Source organism: Ascaphus truei, chromosome 5, assembly GCF_040206685.1.
Source record: "Ascaphus truei isolate aAscTru1 chromosome 5, aAscTru1.hap1, whole genome shotgun sequence".
NCBI classification, from domain to species: domain Eukaryota; kingdom Metazoa; phylum Chordata; class Amphibia; order Anura; family Ascaphidae; genus Ascaphus; species Ascaphus truei.
The window spans coordinates 123,845,382-123,865,633 of NC_134487.1; the positions used below are offsets into that span (position 1 = coordinate 123,845,382).

Below are 20,252 nucleotides of genomic sequence, written 5' to 3' on the forward strand. Positions count from 1 at the left end.
TCCCTGTTTTCCAACGCTAAACGAATTAAAACCATTATCCCAATGAGTACTGTTAGGGCTAATAGATTAGATAGATAACACAATACTCATTGTAAAGGGTCCTCAGTAGACTTGATCTGCATTTGTATTCACTATTAGCCCTCTCATGCAATGTGCTGCAAATGAATGCGGGGAACGATGGTCTGGCACAGAAACGTTCCATATAATGGGTGAGTGCTCTCAATGTACAATCCCAGAATGTGCGCATTCATCTTTCAGGATGGTTATTTGCATTTTTGTCTCTAACCTGCCTTCTCTAAATGAATAAGATCACTAACTCGCAGTAAAGCAAAGCCACAGGCATCATTTTGTACCTTTATTGCACACAAAGAAAGTATGGGTCATTCAATAACCAATTGTGATTGTTGAATAAGTAAGCAAAAGTACATAGCTGTTTTGTTTAACACATGCTTATATGTATATATCGCCGCGGACATCGCCAACACCGTGGAGTCCCGGATTGGAGGTTCCCATAGGCTGAACGTATATGTGACGTCACCCGCCGTCCTACCCGGAAATGGGACCCACGAGGAGATTGCTGTTGGTTACCTACTGAGCAAGATCGCGCCACCAGCACTGCAGGACCCAGAGTGGTCATACCGCTTATTTGCAACTTGGGAGCATGTGAGGTCAATGGGCTCCTTTCTCATGTATGTGTTATTTAATTAAACTGTTGCACTATATATCTCTTCTTCTGTTTATGATCCAAGAGAGTTCCTGCCTACACATCTGATCCTGTAACTCTTTGTCCCCTCTGATTCCTGTGACTCTTTGCATTCTCTGATTCCTGTGGCTATTTGCCCCCTCTGATTCCTGTGACTATTTGCCCCCTCTGGCTCCTGTGACTCAGTGCCCCCTCTCCCTCCTGTAGCCCTGGCTGGTTTTGGGCTACCAGTCTGCCATCCTCCTGGCAGTAAGCCCTAGTAAAAGCAGGCATACCAGGAGTAATCATGGGTTTTCCCCTTCTTCTATGCAGCCTCAGTGAGTCACAGGGAAGGTGGTGCAACCAGGCCTTGTGTCCAATCAGGGGCACGGGGGTGGTGCCTGCTTTGCCTGTACTTAAAGAGCTGCACTTCCTTAATTTAGTCATTTGCCTCTACCTTGAGAGAGGCAGGTATACCCATACCAAGATGTGCAGGGCTCTGTCAGTTTGTGGCCCTCCCTTAGGGGAGCGGTAGGAGATCATTCCCCTTACTCTGCCAGGGAGTAAGGGAAGAGCTAGGACTGCTCCTAGTGCCCTTGGCTGGGAGTGCAAGGTCCAGGGACATCCTGAGGGTGAAGGCCCTAAGCTCTGTTGCTGTATCCTGAAGTGTGCTAATAAATTGTTCCAGTGTTTAATATACCTTCCTGTCTGAGACTGAAATCTATCAGAGGGAAGGTTGAGACATTCTCCTGTAGGGATATTACCCCTTATCCCTGGGGTCTGCAAGAGATGGAGGTGCTGTCCCTGTGAGTACAAATCAGTTATTCCCCAGAAGCCTGTTCTGATATCCTCTACCATCATGCGGGAGACTCAGATCAACGGTAAGCCAGCAGGTATGCACCACACTCCATGTAGCAGCAGTGTAATCTCCCAGGGGGGGGGGGGACATGGGCTATACTCCTATGACTCACTGCCCCCACTCCCTCCTATGACTCACTGCCCCCTCTGATTCCTATGACTCGTTGCCCCCTCTGATTCCTGTGACTCTTTGTCCCCTTTGATTCCTGTGACTCGTTTGCCCCCTCTGATTCCTGTGACTCTTTGCCCCCTCTGATTCCTGTGACTCTTTGCCCCCTTTGATTCCTGTGACTTACTGCCTCCTGTGACTCACTGCCCCCTCTGATTCCTGTGACTCTTTGCCCCCTTTGATTCCTGTGACTTACTGCCTCCTGTGACTCACTGCCCCCTCTGATTCCTGTGACTATTTGCCCCCTCTGATTCCTATGACTCATTGCCCCCTCTGATTCCTGTGACTCGTTGCCCCCTCTGATTCCTGTGACTATTTGCCCCCTCTGATTCCTATGACTCGTTGCCCCCTCTGATTCCTGTGACTCACTGCCCCATTTGACTCCTGTGACTCACTGCCCCAACTAAATCCTGTGACTCCCTGCCCCATCCTATTGACTGTCCGTTTCTGTCTCCTGTGACAGTCTCTCTGTCCTGTGTTTTCTGTGAGCCTGTCTGGTTGTGGGGGTGCCACAGCAACTGAGCACTGTGTTTAGGGGTGCCCTGAGAGAAAAAGGGTTGAAAACCACTGCCCTAGATAACAACATCATATATATATATATATACACAGTATGTCACTTTAGACACAACCTTCAACATCAGAACAAACATTACTGTCTTATTTGCAGTGCACTCACCCATTCAGGTAAGGAGTACTTTGTGAAATTTAACATATGTGACGTGCTTACGTGTACCCTCATAAGATTAGAAAACGCTATAGGCCATGCCTTGCACATTACAGCAAGGGATCAATCAGTGTAAAGTGATCCTTTGCCTATTTGAGCACCATATAACTGCTAACTAATCACAGTAAAACTAGTTTAATCAACAGTTAAAGTTTCAGTATCTCAAAGAGTTAATATAAAACTTGATTAATCATCTTCTTAAGGTATCTAAACTCCCACTGTACCCAGCACTTACCTCCTAAGCTTAACCTTCAGCAACCTGCTTCTAGTCTTAAAGTTCACTGAAGAATCCTATAGCTCTTCTTTATCCTCTTCCTTATAGCTAAGGATCACCCCACTCACTGCTTTAGCTATTTACCGGTGTCCCTCAAATCATCTTCCTGTCTAAATGCATTCCCGACTTCTGATAATTGCCATTGCAAACATCTTTGAAATAGTCACTTTTCAATTACTTAACATCACGTTGTTCCCAAGACATACTTGAGTTGTCACTCTAAATGTTATTGCCCACAAAAGGGTGATTAACTGTTGCATGTCTCCGCTCCCATTCATGCGCATGGGCGTAAAGGCCGGCTAAAGTTTAGCACCAGTTTGTGGATCAGGGCCTCTATATATTGTCCTGCTCAAATGTTCTCTACATAAAGAGACATGTTTAAAAATGGCTGTTTTGCCGAAGCAAATCTCACCAAATGTGCCCACGTTCTGTATGAATGTATTTGATGATCTGATCACGTAGATGGCCAGTTGCCGAGGACCCCTCACTTTCTTCACCGCTCCCTCCCCCCCTCTGCTTATCTTTTTTATTCCTTAGTTCTGTATCCCCTTCCCATATTATATCTGGCAAAAAAAATTGCTTGCAATTAAACAAAATTCAATCAAGAAGGTGGGAATTGCTACTTTAAACACAATGGGCAAAAATACATGGCGATGTTTAAAATAATAGCTATTTTTTTTTTTTATGAAGCATGAAATGTACCAGGCTAATAACATGAACAACATGACCTGCTGTTTTGCTTATGTATGAGCAAAAAATATATATTTTTTGGTCATAAACATTTAATGTTATAGTGAAGTTTTTTTTCAATTTGCACAGGAGAGATGACCCTGAATACTTTTAAAGCATCTAAGTGATACTCACGGCTGAAGGTTTTTACATTTTAATGAATTGTTTAGTCTTGTTCTCCATAGAGCCCATATACAATTCATGCTGAAAATGTACATTGTACATTGTACAGCTACTTTATTGTAGGGCACCGAGGCTAGTATTTGCTTCCGACTATATAACACATTGGTGTAATCTCTTAATACAGTACTGTGCTTTTGCAATGATCTGTGTTGGTTTCTCAAGCAGTAAGCATTTTAATAAGAAAGAGGCATTTTAATAACAGACTGTGACATCCATAGTAAAAAGGTTTATACAGAATGACCCCCTCTCTGAGTGGCTACCTAATGGCAGAATTTCTAACATTACAGCACTCCTCACTGCTCAACTTCCCACAGCCTCATTATAAGGGCCTTCTTATACAGTTTGTGCAACAATCTTTATGTTTAAATAGTTCTAATTAAATAGCCTCAAGTTATTATGAAAAAAGTGCACTGTGGGTGGGTCTTACTGTAGTTGTAATGGAGAGTATGCCTTTGGTGTACTATATTGCAAACGTCCATTTGGAATACTGTTTATTAGCTGAGGAATTCTGCCATCCATTAACCATGGGTCTTTCCTGCTTGATGTCATTTCCAAAATAAGGACAAAGCATATGTTGCCTTTAAAGGTTGCATTTTAAAGTAAAACACCATTTAGATTAAAAAAAATCTTATTTGTATTAACATATACATTATAATAATAACAATCAATATTTTACAAATGTTACTTTTGTTTTGAGTTTTCAAAGTTTCTCTGTGGGTAAAAATATAGGAAATGGGCACATATTACAAATTGCTCTGTACATGTGTCCAGAAGTCTAGTACGTTACACAGTCACAATACATTTTAAATTTACTATATTAAACAAAATAAATAATCACTTTGGTAGGGTTTAGCACAACAAACTAAATTGTTTTGCTCATACAAGGATACAGTGAACAAGGCGTCTACAGAACAATATAGTCCAGTTAAAACTGCTCAGCTCTTTTACAAAACCATGGTTATACATGACATAATATATTACATCTGAAGGTGACCTGTATGAGTAATCCAGCTGATTAAAGATCTGTTCTGACAATATGAAATATTTATGTTACTGAGTTTAGAATTGATAATAAATAAAGTGGGTGCTTTATAAATAAAACATTTGAACCTATATCACGTTAGCCTCTTATGCAAGTTTGCTGAGTAACCTTGTTCACAGCCTAAAAACGAGAGCAAACGCTGTTAGTAAGATGGATAAATGGATAGCCATTATAATACAAAATTCAGAATGCGGAATCCAGCCTTAAACTGGAAGTCTGTATCTTTTGAAGATAATGAACAGGTTGGGAAGCTCTTCCTCAAACATGTCCGTGTCCATAAACTGTGCCTGCAGTTCTTCTGTCACAACCCACCAGATTTGGATTTGGGCAGCAACTTCACAAAAGCACCGGGATCGTGCCCTGCAACAGCTTATTGTGCTGTGACCCTGCTGTTCCGTCTGCTGCCATATGCAAAACAAAGGAGATCCACTCCAGTCACCTTCCTGGTGACTGTCCTGGTGTTGCTTTATGAACCTTTCCCCAGTTTTCTTTCATAGTCAATGGCAACAATAACAAACAGCAGGGTTTAACCTCAGCATCCAGACTGAAGAATGCTGCCGCCGGAGCGCTTCGTCACACTTAGGGTGGTGAATATCTGAAAGCAGAGGCAATGTGGACATTTAATACGCTAACAAAGACTTTCGTGAAAAGGTCAAAATGATGAACACAACACAATCAACAAATACTTTTTTTTCATTGTTAATACTAAAAGCAGAACCTGATCATTATTTTAGCTTGCTGACCGTGGAGCTGCAGAGATTGAAAGTATCGTCAATGACCTGCGCAAACATTTGTGTTAGGACAAGGGATGATGCAAGTGGATAGTACTGTCCCCTGCTGAAGTGAGGGGGTTAGAAATATGAATTGATATTTGGAAAAGACATCGTGGTATCAGACCAAATATTGGCGCATAGAATCCTGCAATGTGTCTTACTGCATTGTATGCATTAAACAAATGTGAAATGGCAAGAGAATAATTATACGAAATCAAAATGTATCTGCCTAAGGTTGTTCAAAGGCACTGTAATTAGCTGCATCAAAGACGCCTTTTGTGGGAGCATCGATACACAGCTTGAACATAAGCTCTCAGTAGGTTTTGCCAACTAAACATGTTTGATGTATCTTCTTTTAAACCCCTAACAGCACTGCAGTCCCTTCCCGCAGCAAAATAGTTACGTTTGCATTTACTCATGTGTCAAAATTGAGATAAAGACAAATTATTTTGTATTCGGCCCAGGATTCATCTTTTTGTTTTAAAAATGATTGTATAATCCTTCATTTCTTTCTTTTATATCTTTCATTTATGCTTTGAAAAAATTGTTATGAGCCTAGGTTCTGCCATTACCACGACAGTGAGAAAAGCTGCATACAATATATGCAACTGCCATCCCTGTTCACCCCCTCCTCCTTTTTAGTGACCGTAGAGCAGTAAGGAAAGTTATGATGGTTATGATGGTTATGATGGTTATGATGGTTATGATGGTTATGATGGTTATGATGGTTATGATGGTTATGATAGTTGGCGTCTTGTTGCTTGGGTACGACGGGGCATATATGAGGCCTGACCTAAGCTTTTATTTTAACAAAGCTTTTTTTCAGCTTGTTACACAAGTCAGTACACTAGAAAAGTTGGTTTTGACCTTCACTGGCTATTGCCAGTATTAATGTTCTTTGAATTTCATTTAAAGATAGATTTCATAATTTAGAAGCAATATATTTTTTCTGAAAGCAGGCACAGTACAGACTTTTAATGAGGGGCTGAGCTTCTATAATCCATTGGCAGTGCAAAGCTAAGGAACTCTTGGATACTGTTTGCTTTTCTGCCTGTTTTGTTGTTGAAAGCTGCTACATGCCTCCACTGTACAGTATGCTATACAATCACTTATTTGCTACCTCTTCATACCCGCACTCTGGTAGTGATTGCTATGAGGTTGTTACTGTGCCAGGGTTGCACAAACTGGAGGGGGGGGGAGATTTTGCAGGGGGACGCGGGCGGTTGCAGAGGCCCCGCACTCTTTTCTTACCCAGATTCAGACACTCTGTGACGCATCACCATGGCAACGAGGCATCAAATGCCGCGGAGTCATGAGACGTGACATCACACACATCAAATGACACCGCATGACCCTGCAGCGTCATTTGACGCAGCTCTCAGGCAGGAAGGGGGGCATGTGCATCAAGGCAGGTAAGACAGGGGGGCGCAGCAGAAACAGTTTCCGCTCCCCTCTACTATGCCATACAAATACGTCTGCATACCTGCTGACTAAATATGCTTCACATTATATTTAATAGGGTCTACTCTAAGGAGATGTATCTTGCTGGAGTATTGCTCAAAAACCAGTGCAAACTGTGTCATATTAACACGGAGCACCAGCGTCAATGTATCAAGGGGCTTTGCTTCCTTTTTTGCCCCAATTAGCTCCATTTTGGGGAGGCAATCTGATCGCGCCCCGTGCGGATGCACGGTCTCCCACACCATGGACTCAGCCTAAGTGTATCAGGGTTTAATAATAATGTGAAGCACCAGCACGGTGTGGTTCCCTGTAGCGGAATCCTGCACGTACCTCTGCGCAGACGGGATGGATTCCGATCGTGCAATCCAGCTGATCTTTAGTGAGACCACATTTCATTGCTGCTGCGAATCCCTGAGTGATCTCCCCAGCATTAGGAGCAAGCACATGGAAACCCACAACTCTTTCCTAGAACAGAAGACAGAGCCTTGTTAGGGCAAACGAGGTTGAATAAAAATATATATTTACTATTGTCTATTATAATGTCACCGGCTCTGTATAGTGCTTCTGCCCAATTCATGCACCAATGGCTCTATGTGACATCATGTAATAATAATACAGTAGATTTAACATTAGGAAACTGGTATCATATAAACCATATCAGGATTCCAGCATACAGTTGTCATATGATTTTTGATTTATTCATGAAAACAAGAAGAAGACCAGGCTTTTGGGTCAGAGATACATCATTATAAAACTGCTGTCACGTCGGAGGCCGACCCTTAACATTGCTTTGACATTGTTTGCTTTTTATGACTAAAGAATAGCTATGGACGGGCACGTGACAATACCACATATACAAATACATGCTGATACCATTGCTGCATTTTAATTAAATTAGGGGGCGGGGGGTGGTATACACAAGTTAAATTAATCACTATCACCATACTAAGAAGAATGAAAAGTGAAAACAAAGGACCTCCTGGGAAACTCAGAAGTGCTGTTATTTGACCATCTAGCAGTGATCTCTATCTGCAGATGGCACTGTCACAGAGGCACGGACTGACCGCCAAACAAGTCAGCGTATTTTATCACGGTCAGCAGCCTTCAGAAGTCAGGTTGGTAGGACTGATGCTGCACTCTTGCTTTCCATTCATCATGTTTATGATGACGGCCTGTCGCATTACCATAGCCAGCACAACACAGGTGAGTGGTACAAGGTGATAGCCAGCTACCAAGGTGAATCTTAATTTGACTTTGCAATGTACAGTATATCATGGATGTCTGATGTGAAATGAAACTAGAGCTCAGCTCCAGTCCTCAAGGCCCACCTACAGGTCAGGTTTCCAGGATATCCCAGCTTCAGCACAGGTGGCTCAATCAGTCCCTGCTTCAGCACAGGTGACTCAATCAGTTCCTGCTTCAGCACAGGTGGCTCAATCAGTAGTCCATACTTCAGCACAGGTGGTGCAGTCTTCAACTGAGCCTCTGATTGAGCTACCTGTGCTGAAGCTGGGATATCCTTAAAACCTGACCTGTTGGGGGGCCTTTAGGACCCCTGCACTGGGTAGACGGGAAGATCATGGATGGGTCATTGTGCTGTTCATATTCTGGCGCATATATATCCCTAACAAACTGTATTACTTTACTGTGGACATTATTATTTCTTATCTCTTATATGCTTAAGGGGAAATATGAGCTCCCATTATAGAAAGAGCAGTGAAACTGGTATGTGCCAGTCTTTATTATGATAATAAAATGTGACGTGCCAGATCAGAGGGGAGAACGCTGAATGCTGCTCAGAAAAAGGCCGCTACATATGTAATGTTGCATCCGCATGTGATAGTTTAATCTTCATATTGCATGATGAGCTATGAGGTTTCTTTCAATGTTATTAAAATCAAGAAAATGTTAACAAAACAAATATTTGTCAGGATATCTTTTTGACGAGAAGCAACATAAAGTTGCGAAGCCGGCCAATTCAGTTAAACAGCAATTCTACTTGTTGCCAAAACCAGTCAAACAAATATATAAGGGAACCAACAAGTGCACTGTAAAAAAAATGCACTTAAAAAAGAAGGGTTAACTCAGAAGAACCCATGATGGGGGATACCGAGCAGAGCACCCCGCTTAACGCCCACTGGGAGGCAAACTCCGAAACCGTCCCAGCGGACTCGGCGTACGTGAACTCTGCCCGAATACGGGAGTGCACCAGCGCCCGGAACACTGCCACGATGTTCGTTGGGACCCCTCTCTCCAAACACTGCTTCCTGGTCTTGTAAATGGCTACCTTAGCCAATGCCAGGAGCAGGTTGACTGGGAGATCCCTAGGCTTATTGTCTCGGGACACTGGGCACCCAAAAATAAAAAGATGAGGGGAAAAACCCAGCCAGAACTGCAGAAGAAGGCTCCTCAAGGTGGATAAGAGGGGCTGCAGTCTGGCGCAGCTCAGATAAATGTGGAATACGGACTCCCGCTCGCCACAGAAGGGACAGGCGGCGGGGGAGTCCGTGAAGTGTGCCAAGTACTCTCCTGTGCTCAATGCACCGTGGAGGACCCTCCAACTCAAATCCCCGGCGGGACGGGGAACCAAAGCTGAATAGAGCTCTCTCCACCGGGGTCTCTCGCCCTCGTTCCCAAGAAATACCCGCCTCCAGATGGTATCTGGGCGGGTGACAAGTGCGAGGTAGTGCACTATATGGAGCACCAAAGAATACAGGACTTTCCTTGGCATGCCGCGAAAACATGCCGGGGACATATCCCCCAACCTGCTGAGGTTGGGGGAGATAGGAGCCCGAGGGGGCTGCCGTGGTTTGGGTTCCACGCAAAGATCTGGAGAGCTGAAGTTGATAGGTTGACAAGGCTTTCCGGTCTGCAAAACCCCCTCGATGAAGGTGCGTGAGTCGGGGTGGATTGCATCTTTAATCTCCCGGATCAAACGACGAGGGACATGGGCACTAAGCATACCCATACGGGGCGCGAGCACCTCTGCGCTTACCCAGTCTCGCCGCTCGATCCCCGACTCTGGTCACTTGCGCCAGGATTAGCCGGCGGCAAATAGAGGGTGAATCCAACATCCGAGCCCCCACTGCCGGATTATACAGCAGGGGCTCGGCGAGGAAATCAATCCCCACCGCCTGCTCCTTCCTGGTCGCGGAGACCAGTTTCCAGGCCTTTAATAAGTCCCGGTAGTATGCCGGCAGCTCCGAGAGTTTATTCCTAAACCCTCGGGCCTGATGATAAACATTTGCCGGTCATACCTCACACTGCTCAGCTGGCGAAAAAAACTGGTCGCCAGCTGGCACCACTGCGGAGACGGATCTGTGAATAGGTATCTCTGCAGGTATTGGAGGTGGAAAGTGTGTAACTGGGAGCAGACACACACCATTCCCTGTCCACCCTCCTCCAAAGGAAGGCACGCAACCCCCACAGAGACCCAATACTTCCCCATCCAGAGAAAATCCTTCAATCTCCTCTGGATCTTGTTGATAAATTCGGGGGGCGGACCCATGGCTATCAGCCGGTGCCAAAGCTGACTGGCCACCAGCTGGTTGATCACCAGGGTTCTTACCCTAAGGGAAAGCATTCTCGACAGATACACCCATGACCCCAGACGAGCAATGACTCGTTCTTCAAGCTCACTGAAGTTTTCTGGGCCTGGGTCCTCCGCAGCAGACAGGTAGACTCCCAGATATTTGAGAGTATCGCTCCCCCACGAGATATTACGAAACGCGGGGGGCAAAGGGACCCACCAAAATGCCGGAGCACTTGGACCAGTTGATCCGAGCAGAAGAGGCCGCGGTGTAGACCTCTTGGCACGCTTGTGCCCGCTCCAGATCATATAGGTCCTGGGCCACGAGGAGCACGTCATCGGCATAAGCCGACAGGACTACCCGCATGCTGGGCTTCCGCAGCACCAGCCCGGTGAGCCTCCTCCTCAGTAGGCAGAGGAAGGGCTCGATGGCCAGCGCGTATAGTTGCCCAGACAGGGGACACCCCTGACGTACTCCCCGACCAAACACAAAAGGTGCCATCAGGGACCTATTAATTTTTACCAGACACTCTGCAGAGGCGTACAGCATCCGGAGAAAGCCCACAAATTGTGGGCCAAAGCCAAACTCCCGCAGGTTCTGCATGAGGTAACGGTGATCCACCGTGTCAAACGCCTTCTCCTGATCTAGGGACAGGAGGGCGAGTGACAGACCAGTCCTCTGCGCGTGGTGTAGCAGGTCCCGGACCAGAAAAATGTTGTCATGAATGCTCCGGCCCGGGACAGTATAGGACTGGTCGGGGTGAATCACCTCTGCCAGCACGGACTTGAGCCTCAGCGAGAGCGCTTTGGCTACGATCTTATAATCCGTGCTGAGCAGTGAGACCGATCGCCAGTTAGAGATCTGGCGGAGATCCCCCTTCTTCGGCAGCAGAGACAGTATCGCCCGCCGACATGAAAGGGGCATCTCACCAGTCTCCAGGGCTTCGGCCAGGACCTCGGTGAAATCAGGTCCCAGCATCTCCCAAAAAAACCCGGAAGAACTCCACAGTCAGCCCGTCTAGCCCCGGCGCTTTTCCGTGGGACATGAGATTAAGCGCTTCAGAGAGCTCGGCCAGAGTCAAAGGTAACTCAAGCCGCTCTCTTACACCCTCGCCGACCATGGGAATCCCCTCCCATAAGACCCTGCACGCATCCGGCTGGATGGACTCCGGAGAGAAAAGATCTACGTAAAACCTCCGGGTTCTGTCCCGGATGTTCTCCGGGTCAGTCAGAGGGGTACCGTCCTCTGCTAGCAAGCAGGTGATATGTTTACGGTTTCCCCTCTTTTTCTCCAGCGCATAGAAGAGGCGCGACCCGCACATACGCCCCCCGAGCTCTCCGATCTTCCAAGTCCCGTAGAGCGCACTTCCTCTCCACGTACGCACACTGCAGGAATTGGTCTCCTGCCACAGACAGCTGCCTCTCGAGATCGAGCACCTCTTCCCTAAGGGTCTCGATCTCAGCATCGCGCCGCCTGCTGGCACCTTTAGTGTGCTCTTGACAAACGAGGCGCAGATGAACCTGGCCCACGTCCCACCACTGCTCTAACGTGTCAAAGTCTGACCTGCAACCTCTCCAGGCCATCCAAAAGTCTCGGACCGACGTCGCAAACCCCTTGTCCTCCCACAACGTATTGTTGAAATGCCAATAGGCGGGCGAGGGCGCTGCTGGTATTAGCGCCACCGTCACGGACACACAATTGTGGTCCGAAAACGGCGCTAGCCTAATGGTACTGGACTGAGCCCGCGACAGGCTGTGGCTGGAAATGTACAGCCTATCGATCTGGGACCAGGATATCCATCCACCTCTAAACACTCTAACATAGGTGAACTCAGTGGATACCCCGGGATGTTGTTCTCGCCAGACGTCTACCAAGGAGTAGCGGGTGATGACCTCCTGCAAGGCCGACGCAGAACTCGGGTTTGGCTCCGGACTATTCCGGTCCCTCAGAGCCTCGAGGGTGCCGTTAAAATCACCCCCGAGCACCACGTGTTCGTCCGCGTCGACTGTCTCCAGGTATTCGGACAATCTGACGAAGAACTGCCTTCTCAGGGGTCCGGTGGCAAGAGCATACACGTTCAAGAAATTAAACGTGTAGTCCTTGTGCCGGACCCTGAGATGCAACAGGTGACCTGGAACAACAGTTTTGGCAAACAGCAGCTCAGGTTGAAAGGATTCGGAGAACAGGGTCACCACCCCACAAGATGTCGAAGTGAGGTGGCTGAAAAAGACCTTGCCTCGCCACTCCAGATGCCAGCTAGTTTCAGCCTCTGGAGTGGTATGGGTTTCCTGCAGGAAACTCACAGAATACTTTCCCTTTTGTAAAAAGGAGAGTACCTGGAACCTGCGAAACCCGTCCTTACACCCATTTACGTTTAGCGTACCGATGCTCAAAGCCATTGGTAATCAAGAGTCTTGCTTCCCATAGGCGCTCAGGGTACTATACCCCGAGAAGCCTTTACGTGCTCTCGCAACACTTTGTTAAACTTTAGGACCCGAACATGTTCGATAGTCCCGGAAAGTTTGGCCTTGTGGTTAGCCTTGATATATACTCTGAGAGAGTGGAGAATGACCGAAGCATCCTTCCACCTCTCAAGGGCCAACTGCACCTTCGTATGTCCGTGTCTACAGAGGGTCTCATCCAGGAAACTATCTAGCTCCCACGCAGGGATAATGGGGATCGAGGAGTCCACTGACTCCATGGTGCCAGAGGACTCCCCTCTGAGCCCCAACTCCCCAGGCTCCTCTTGGCTGGAGAATTCAAGACCCCCGTCCTTCTCTGCGGGGGCCTCTCTCAGCCCTAGATTGGACCCCCTCCTCTGTGTTTCCACGAGGGGGTCCACTGTGCTCTCCACCTTCATCCCCGAGTCAGGATGTTCAGGGGCAGCTGGTGGCGACATGGCAGAAGCACTGGTCTCCCGAGAGTCCTCGGGGGCCACAGAAGCACACAATGCCCTACTATTTTCCTCAAGCGCCATACAGATGAATGGCATGCCACGGGTGTTTGCATCACCTGCGGGAGGGCACCCACCAACCGCGGGAGGGCCCTCACCATCCGCGGGAGGGCCCCCACCATCCGCGGGAGGGCTCTCACCACCCGCGGGAGGGCCCTCACCATCCGCGGGAGGGCACTCACCAACCGTGGGAGGGCACTCACTAGCAAGGACCTCAAAGGGAGGGTCTATCCCAGCATTCACTCCCAATGAAGTGCCTGCCCAAAACTCCGCACTAAGAGGGTTCAGGTCAGACAACTCCCAGATGTAATCGGAAGTGCTCACCAAAACACCCTCCAAACCCCCACCCACGGGGGTCAGCCCTAACCCATCTCCTTCCTCTGGTGACGCAAACCGGGGCCTTTTATCCCTATGTGCGTCACCCGAAGGTGGTACAACCAGAAGGGGATCCCGGTTCGACCCCCGGGTCCCCGAAGACAGGTATCTTTTTTGTGTCCGGTGGGGTAAATTCACCGAAACACAAGTCTCCGGGGGATGCTCTGCAACCCAGAGGGGCGTTGGGAGGCTCCCCAACGTCTATCTCTAGGGGTAAGGCCTCATGCTGTTGAGCACTTTGGCCTTCCACCCCAGAGACGTCGGGTACCTCCTCTTGCATTCCCTCAGGAGCTTCCTCCTGCTCCCCCGCACCCTGTACGGTGCTTACAATGGGGGTAAGCTGTTCTTGGGGGGGGACAGGGACAACAGAGGGTGACTGTTGTGGGGTGGCTTTTACATTCTCTCTCTGATCTGGGAGAGGTGCAGATGTCGCCGCCCGAGATGGGGCAGTGACATCTTCTGCAGTCCCAGGGGGGACCTGGGCCCTCGAGGGCTTTACCTTCTCCCTCTTTTCTTTTGGGAGAGGTGCAGACGTCACCGCCTGAGATAGGGCAGCGACATCTCCTACAGTCCCAGGGGGGACCTGGGCTCTCGAGGGCCCCGCTGTGGTAGGCACAGCGGTACCGGGTGTCTTGGCAGAGAGAGGGGCGGGTGCAGGAGCTGAGGTGGGATTCCTGTTCCCTTTGGGGCAACTCCTACGAGTGTGCCCCAGCTCCTTGCACAGATAACACCTAACCCCCTCCTTGCCATAGAAAAAAGTATATTGAATGCCCTCGTAGGGCACCCTAAAGGAACCCTCCACAGATTCTGTGCTCCCCGGCAGCAGCAGTTGTACCTGCCACCTAAATGAGAGCACATGCCTCAGCGCCCTATCCCTGCAGCCCATAGGCAATTTTGTTATAGGAGGGTTTGCAGGTGTGGCCGCAAGAGGCTGTCTGGGATGAAGGGGGGCACATTTGAAAGGATGGCCTTTGTGCCTAACCCCTCCATGGGTTCTATAGGGATGTAGATCCCCCCTACATTGATGCCTTTCTGCACCAGGGTGTGGGTGGCAGCCAGCGTACGGAGGAAGAAAATGCCCCTCCCATACATCTTGCTGGCCGCCACCACAGCAGAGGGACCCACAACGTCTGCCACAGCACTTACATAGATCTCCATATTAAGGCCAGGTGACATTGGGCATCTCACCCCAAGCTTCCTGCTCACACCGGGCATGGCCCCAGCATTGTTGTTGCTGGGGTCGACGCCTGCAGCTGTTATCTGCACCCATGTTTGAACTGGGGCCGCAGGGGCCACGCTGCTAACAGGCGCTGGGGGAGGCATGGCCAGGGCACTGGAAGGACCAGGCCTAGGGCTGTGACTAAGAGTGTTGCTCCAAGGGGCAACAGTTTTTGGTGTCCTGTATCCGGGTGTGGTCCCCGTTGCCACACTAGTCCTACCTCCCTTAGGCATGATAATATTAAGCCTTTTAGTCAGGGGAGAAGGTAGTGTTTAGAGAGAAAGGTGCAAAGAGGAACTGTCCTTTTAAGAACCAATTAACCTCTCTGCAAAGGGAGGGGAAAAAAAGACAGCTTTTAAAACCTGCTGTAGTTTTTCTCTCTTTCCCCTTATTACTCTCTCTCTCTGTTGCAATAAGCCACACAATGTATAAGTCTTTAAAGAAAAGACACAGAGCTCTTAATTGCAGGTGAGAAAAGAAGAATCAGGCTTAAGAAAAAGTGAAAATAGAAGTAAAACAACCAGGGGTGTGGGAGGGGAGAGGGGTTGAAAGCTACAGTACCAGCCAGCCAAAATGCAGCTTTTGCTGGGTTGAAAAAACACTGCAGTCCCTGGGTGAAAAACCAAAAACGGTTTTTAAACCCCAAAAACAACCTTTAAACCTCTACAAAACACACAATCCCCCACAGTTTCACTCCAAAATATAACAATGGGAAATAAAGTGAAATTGGAAGTAAAACAGCCAGTTAAACAACCAGGGGTGGGGGAAGGAGAGAGGGGTTGAAAGCTGCAGTTTCCAGCCAGCCAAAGTGCTGCTTGTGCTGGGTTGAATAACCACTGCAGTCCCTGGGTGAAAAACCAAAAACGGTTTTTAAACCCCAAAAACAACCTTTAAACCTCTACAAAACACACAATCCCCCACAGTTTCACTCCAAAATAACACAAATGTAAAGAAGAATACAACCTGATTCCACAATGCCTAGGAGCTCTGTACATACACTTCTGAGGGAAGCAGCAGCTGGCGATAGTGCTGAGGTGAGTGAAGCAGCAGGTGATTGTGCGGAAGTGAGTGAAGCAGACGACCAGCGTGTGTTTTAAATGTTCGATTGAGCAACCTAATTTCTCAATTTTTACATAGTGTGGCGATTTTCACTTCTCGTTCGCCACAGCTGTGGCTACATTGAAAAATAGGTTGCCCACCTCTGTACTAGAACATTGAACAACAAGAAAAAAAAAAGCAAGTGTCCTTCATAGAAACGAAGAGAATATAACCCTGACTGACCCGCTAAGGGAGCTGTTTGGTGCTGAAAGGTCAAAAAAACAGGACACCACAATGGAAACTGCAAAGTCATAACTGCAGGGCAACTCAACACCTCATACAGTATTTTGTGGGACACTAGTATAAAAACGAGTTCAGTAGAACTCTGGGGAAGGAATTTTGTGTATACTGTGTCTTGAAGAACTGCGCACCTACAGCACTACCTGTACTCTATAGATCAGCACACGTTGGTGCAGTATATAGCTGTAAACGTTCTGGGATTTATAGTCCTGTTTTTTCAAAGAAAAACAAGATTACAAAAGGCCGGAAGTGGAGCAACGGGATCTTAAATACCTGGACAGAATAAAGCTCATCTAAAATGTGGAGCCAGTTGACAAGTAAGGAGGAGTTATTATGTGGTTGATAGCACCAGTTCAAATCAAGGCCCAGTACCAGCTTCTTGTGACCTTATGTGAATCACTCTATTGCTCGGTGCTTTGGAAATCAAAATTAGATTGTAAGCTCTCCAGAGCAAGTATTCATTGTCACAGTAAATACTGTGTACACTCATTTTTTTATAGAAAAGGTACATTATTTGGACATGTTCAGTACTATGCACACTAACCACAATTTCTGAATAGGAGATTGTTTATTGTTCAGGTAACAGTCTCCTTACTTGAGTTAGATAAGAGTAATATAATTGAGACCGAAGATAACGTGACTTTAAGTAAATCTTTGTAATTGAAATGTCTGTAATTTAGGGCTGTGCTTTGCCTATAACATCTGTAGCCTGCGGGCGCAAAACCTTGCCCGATTCTATTTAGATTTGTATCTGCCCAACACAGGTAGAAAGGGGCCCAACTGTTTTGAGCTGATAATAAATGTAGCAGTATATGATTTGTACTTTGTAAAGTGCTTGGACGTTATAAAGTTAAAAGAGGAAACTGATGTACAGTGTAACTGTTTATACATTTGTATCCAAAGAGCTTAAGCGTAGACACAGTAACACTATGTATAACTCCCTACCTATTTCAATATGCTACGAAGCAGTCTTCCCCACGGTGGAGAAGACTATTCAGAAGACTGGGACTGAGATCTTCTCTGTCACAGCGTATGGCGTGAAGGCTTCTGGAGGGTCCCGTGTGCTGCAGTGTTGCGGTTCCCACTGGCAGCAAATGTGTGAATTTAAAACACACATTAAAAATATATCAGCATTGGTAGTAAAAGGCCATCTTTTTCACACTGCCGATTGTCAAGGATTACTTCAACAATAAGCTTTTATGAGCTGTACCAATATAACATTTTACTACCAATTCTTTGGGCTGTGATGACAATCGCATTTTTAAGGGCTTCTATAAAAATGGATGCAATGAGCGTTCTTGTGGGACAGTCTGTAACTCCTCAGACAGTTAAACTCAATTTCATCTTTCAAGGCAATAACTTTGGTGCAAAGTAAAGAGGTTTTTTTTTTTTTTTTTACATTTTATATGATTTAATGCCCCAAGAGGAGCAGTAACATTAAAATGATGGCAAGGGCAGTTCACTTGTTCTTTTTAAGAGTGACAGCTGTTATATATTAAACATGCTCAATCAATGACTTCTAAATATAACATCATTAAAATAAAAATGCATGTGGAATTTCTAACCGGCCACCAGAATGTTTAATGGTTTATAAGGTGCCCTATAGCTGGACACCCTTAATGCAGCAAACTGAGCCATGCTACTTGCAGGAGGAAAAGTCTAATAAATATCAGGCAACAAAGCAACAAGCTGCCATAGTCCAACACACATGTGGTTTCGCTAAATATAGGATGCACTTTTCCTCCTAGTGGATGTTGGGCAGAAGGTTGGAGGAGCAATTTCTAAGTGCGCACTTCCATGTACAAAATGTTCTAGTTCCAATCTCCGACCCAAGGTAAGTACCAGACGCTGGAGTTGTGCACTTCATGTATGCTGCTACACATTATCCGTCACTTAAGTGACATCAATAAATGTGTTCCTATCAACTCACTCCACATTCTCACATTTAGGTCCAGCCATGTTTTTAGTTTGTTGAACATTATGGGAGACTGTAAGCTCTCCATGGCAGGCGCTCCCTCATTGCTCCTGTTTAATGCACTTGTGTCACCTCTCTGTACTGTCTGTATTATATTACTAGTCTGTAAAGTGCTGCGCACATTGCTGATGCTCTATAAATAAACACATACATACATATCAGATTAAAGATGAAACTATCCTGAGCACGTTGAATTCACTGACAGAGTTGAAAGGGGTTGAGTAAATATGATTTCTACTTTAAAATCTTTAGAGATGGCCAAGCGCATCAGGAATCATTGCCCTGTGTTTCAGGGACACGCTGTGCACAAGTTCTTTTCCCACTTACATTATCTTTTGTGTTGCAGATAACTTTTGCGTAACATTTGTTGTTGTCCCTCGATGGAACTGTCCATTCCAGGGGCCAAAAAAAACTATGATAGACCTGAAATGAGGAAACGAAATGTTGTTAAGAAAAATGATCCCCATTCATGATGCTTCAATGCATTTCAGATATCATGAGAATATGAAATACGGCATGCACATTTTTGCAAAGCTAAACCACGTAAAGTGCAGATTAAAGCACCGCATCCTTCCAGGAAGTAAGAACTGCAGACAGCACTAAATCCCGCGAGTTCAGCTAAATTGCTGCTTAGCCCTTAGTGACCAGTGGGGCAGCAAAACATTGCAGGGGAAAATGACAACTGTGCGCCTAACAAATAGTATCTCGTTTAGGGCAGGAGTGGCCAACTGCAGTCCTCAAGGGCCACAAACAGGTCAGGTTCTAAGGATATCCCTGCTTCAGCACAGGTGGCTCAATCAGTGGCTCAGTCGAAGAGCTGTTGGTGGCCCTTGAGGATTGGGGTTTGCCACTCCTGATCCTTATCCTATTTACACCATACAAGTGGTTTATGGCTGAAAACCCCTAATAAAGGCTAAGGTGATTTTCGACCAAAAACATCCTCAACGACCTCTTTGGCATAAATAGAAATAACCCCCGCAGTGTGTGGTTGATAATTCAGTGAGGAAAATGACTGGATATCTTTAATGGTTGAGTTGAGGGTAATATTGCCTGGTTCTGGCCTTGTAAAAAAAATAATAAAAAAAATAATACTGAGTGTGAATATTACAACTGCTTCTTCTAGTTGGAAACAGTGAGCAAAATATGATCACTTCAAACGCCGACTGGAAGGGTTCTCAGGTCAAGGAGGATTATCCTGTTGAAGTGACAACATTTTGGAGGAAGCAGAGAAGGTACATACAATTTAGAATGGCAGACCTGCTGTGAGTATATGTGTTAGGACCGTGAGTTAGGCCTCCTCAAGTCAAGGAGTTGCTGGAGCTTCTCAGTTTTGTTCCAAGCAGCCGACACCCACTCCCATGCCTCACCAAACCCCTACCAATTTAAACTACTGCTTTAAGTCTTGCTGTGTTGAGAACTTGTGGTGATCATGGGGCTACAAAAGGTGCAATGCCCCATAGAAGCTGCAACTTTTCTCCTTTAGCATGATTGCACATTAGGGGCCCAGTTCACTAAGCAGTGTTACTCCAAAAGACACCTTTGGCCTGGCTTAGCAAATATGGCCCCTTACAGCCCATTCAAGTGAGTCAGCCCATAAAGTGTCTTCCGACTTCATAAGCTGTCTTATGGAGAAGCGCCTCCTTGTAAATATGGGCCCACATGCTTAATTCTCCTATTGTTATAGAGTCCAGTACCCCAGTGCAGACCCCTCTCAGCACATAATGCCAGACACTTATCTTACCTCTATATTTGCATCCCCGTATTTCATTAGAGCCTTCTCTTCTGACAAACCGCAGGCACCGTATTCCAGAGGTGTAAACACTGTGGTCGGGACATTCACATAGTCACACTATTGGGGACAGAAGGAGGTAAGTAATGTTACAAAAGTGACCTTTGCAGAGATAGTGAATAATAGTGTACATTGTGAACATTTCCCTGTTAGTATCTATTCCGAGGCTGTGATTAAG

The 20,252-nt window shown here is 46.6% G+C and overlaps 1 protein-coding gene across 3 annotated transcripts in view; it reads right to left on the reverse strand.

Moving 5' to 3' along the window:
- Window positions 1-4,235: 4,235 nt before the first annotated feature.
- The window catches only part of TXNRD1 (thioredoxin reductase 1), a 71,626-nt gene continuing 55,609 nt past the window's right edge, over window positions 4,236-20,252 (reverse strand). For all 3 annotated transcript variants that reach the window (XM_075600581.1, XM_075600582.1, XM_075600583.1), the window contains 4 exons: window positions 20,027-20,134; window positions 18,613-18,708; window positions 7,226-7,360; window positions 4,236-5,256 (listed from right to left, as the gene is read on the reverse strand). In XM_075600581.1, the coding sequence (XP_075456696.1) occupies window positions 5,194-5,256; window positions 7,226-7,360; window positions 18,613-18,708; window positions 20,027-20,134 (402 nt within the window). In that variant the 3' untranslated portion in view covers window positions 4,236-5,193. The remainder of the gene's footprint in view (window positions 5,257-7,225; window positions 7,361-18,612; window positions 18,709-20,026; window positions 20,135-20,252) is intronic.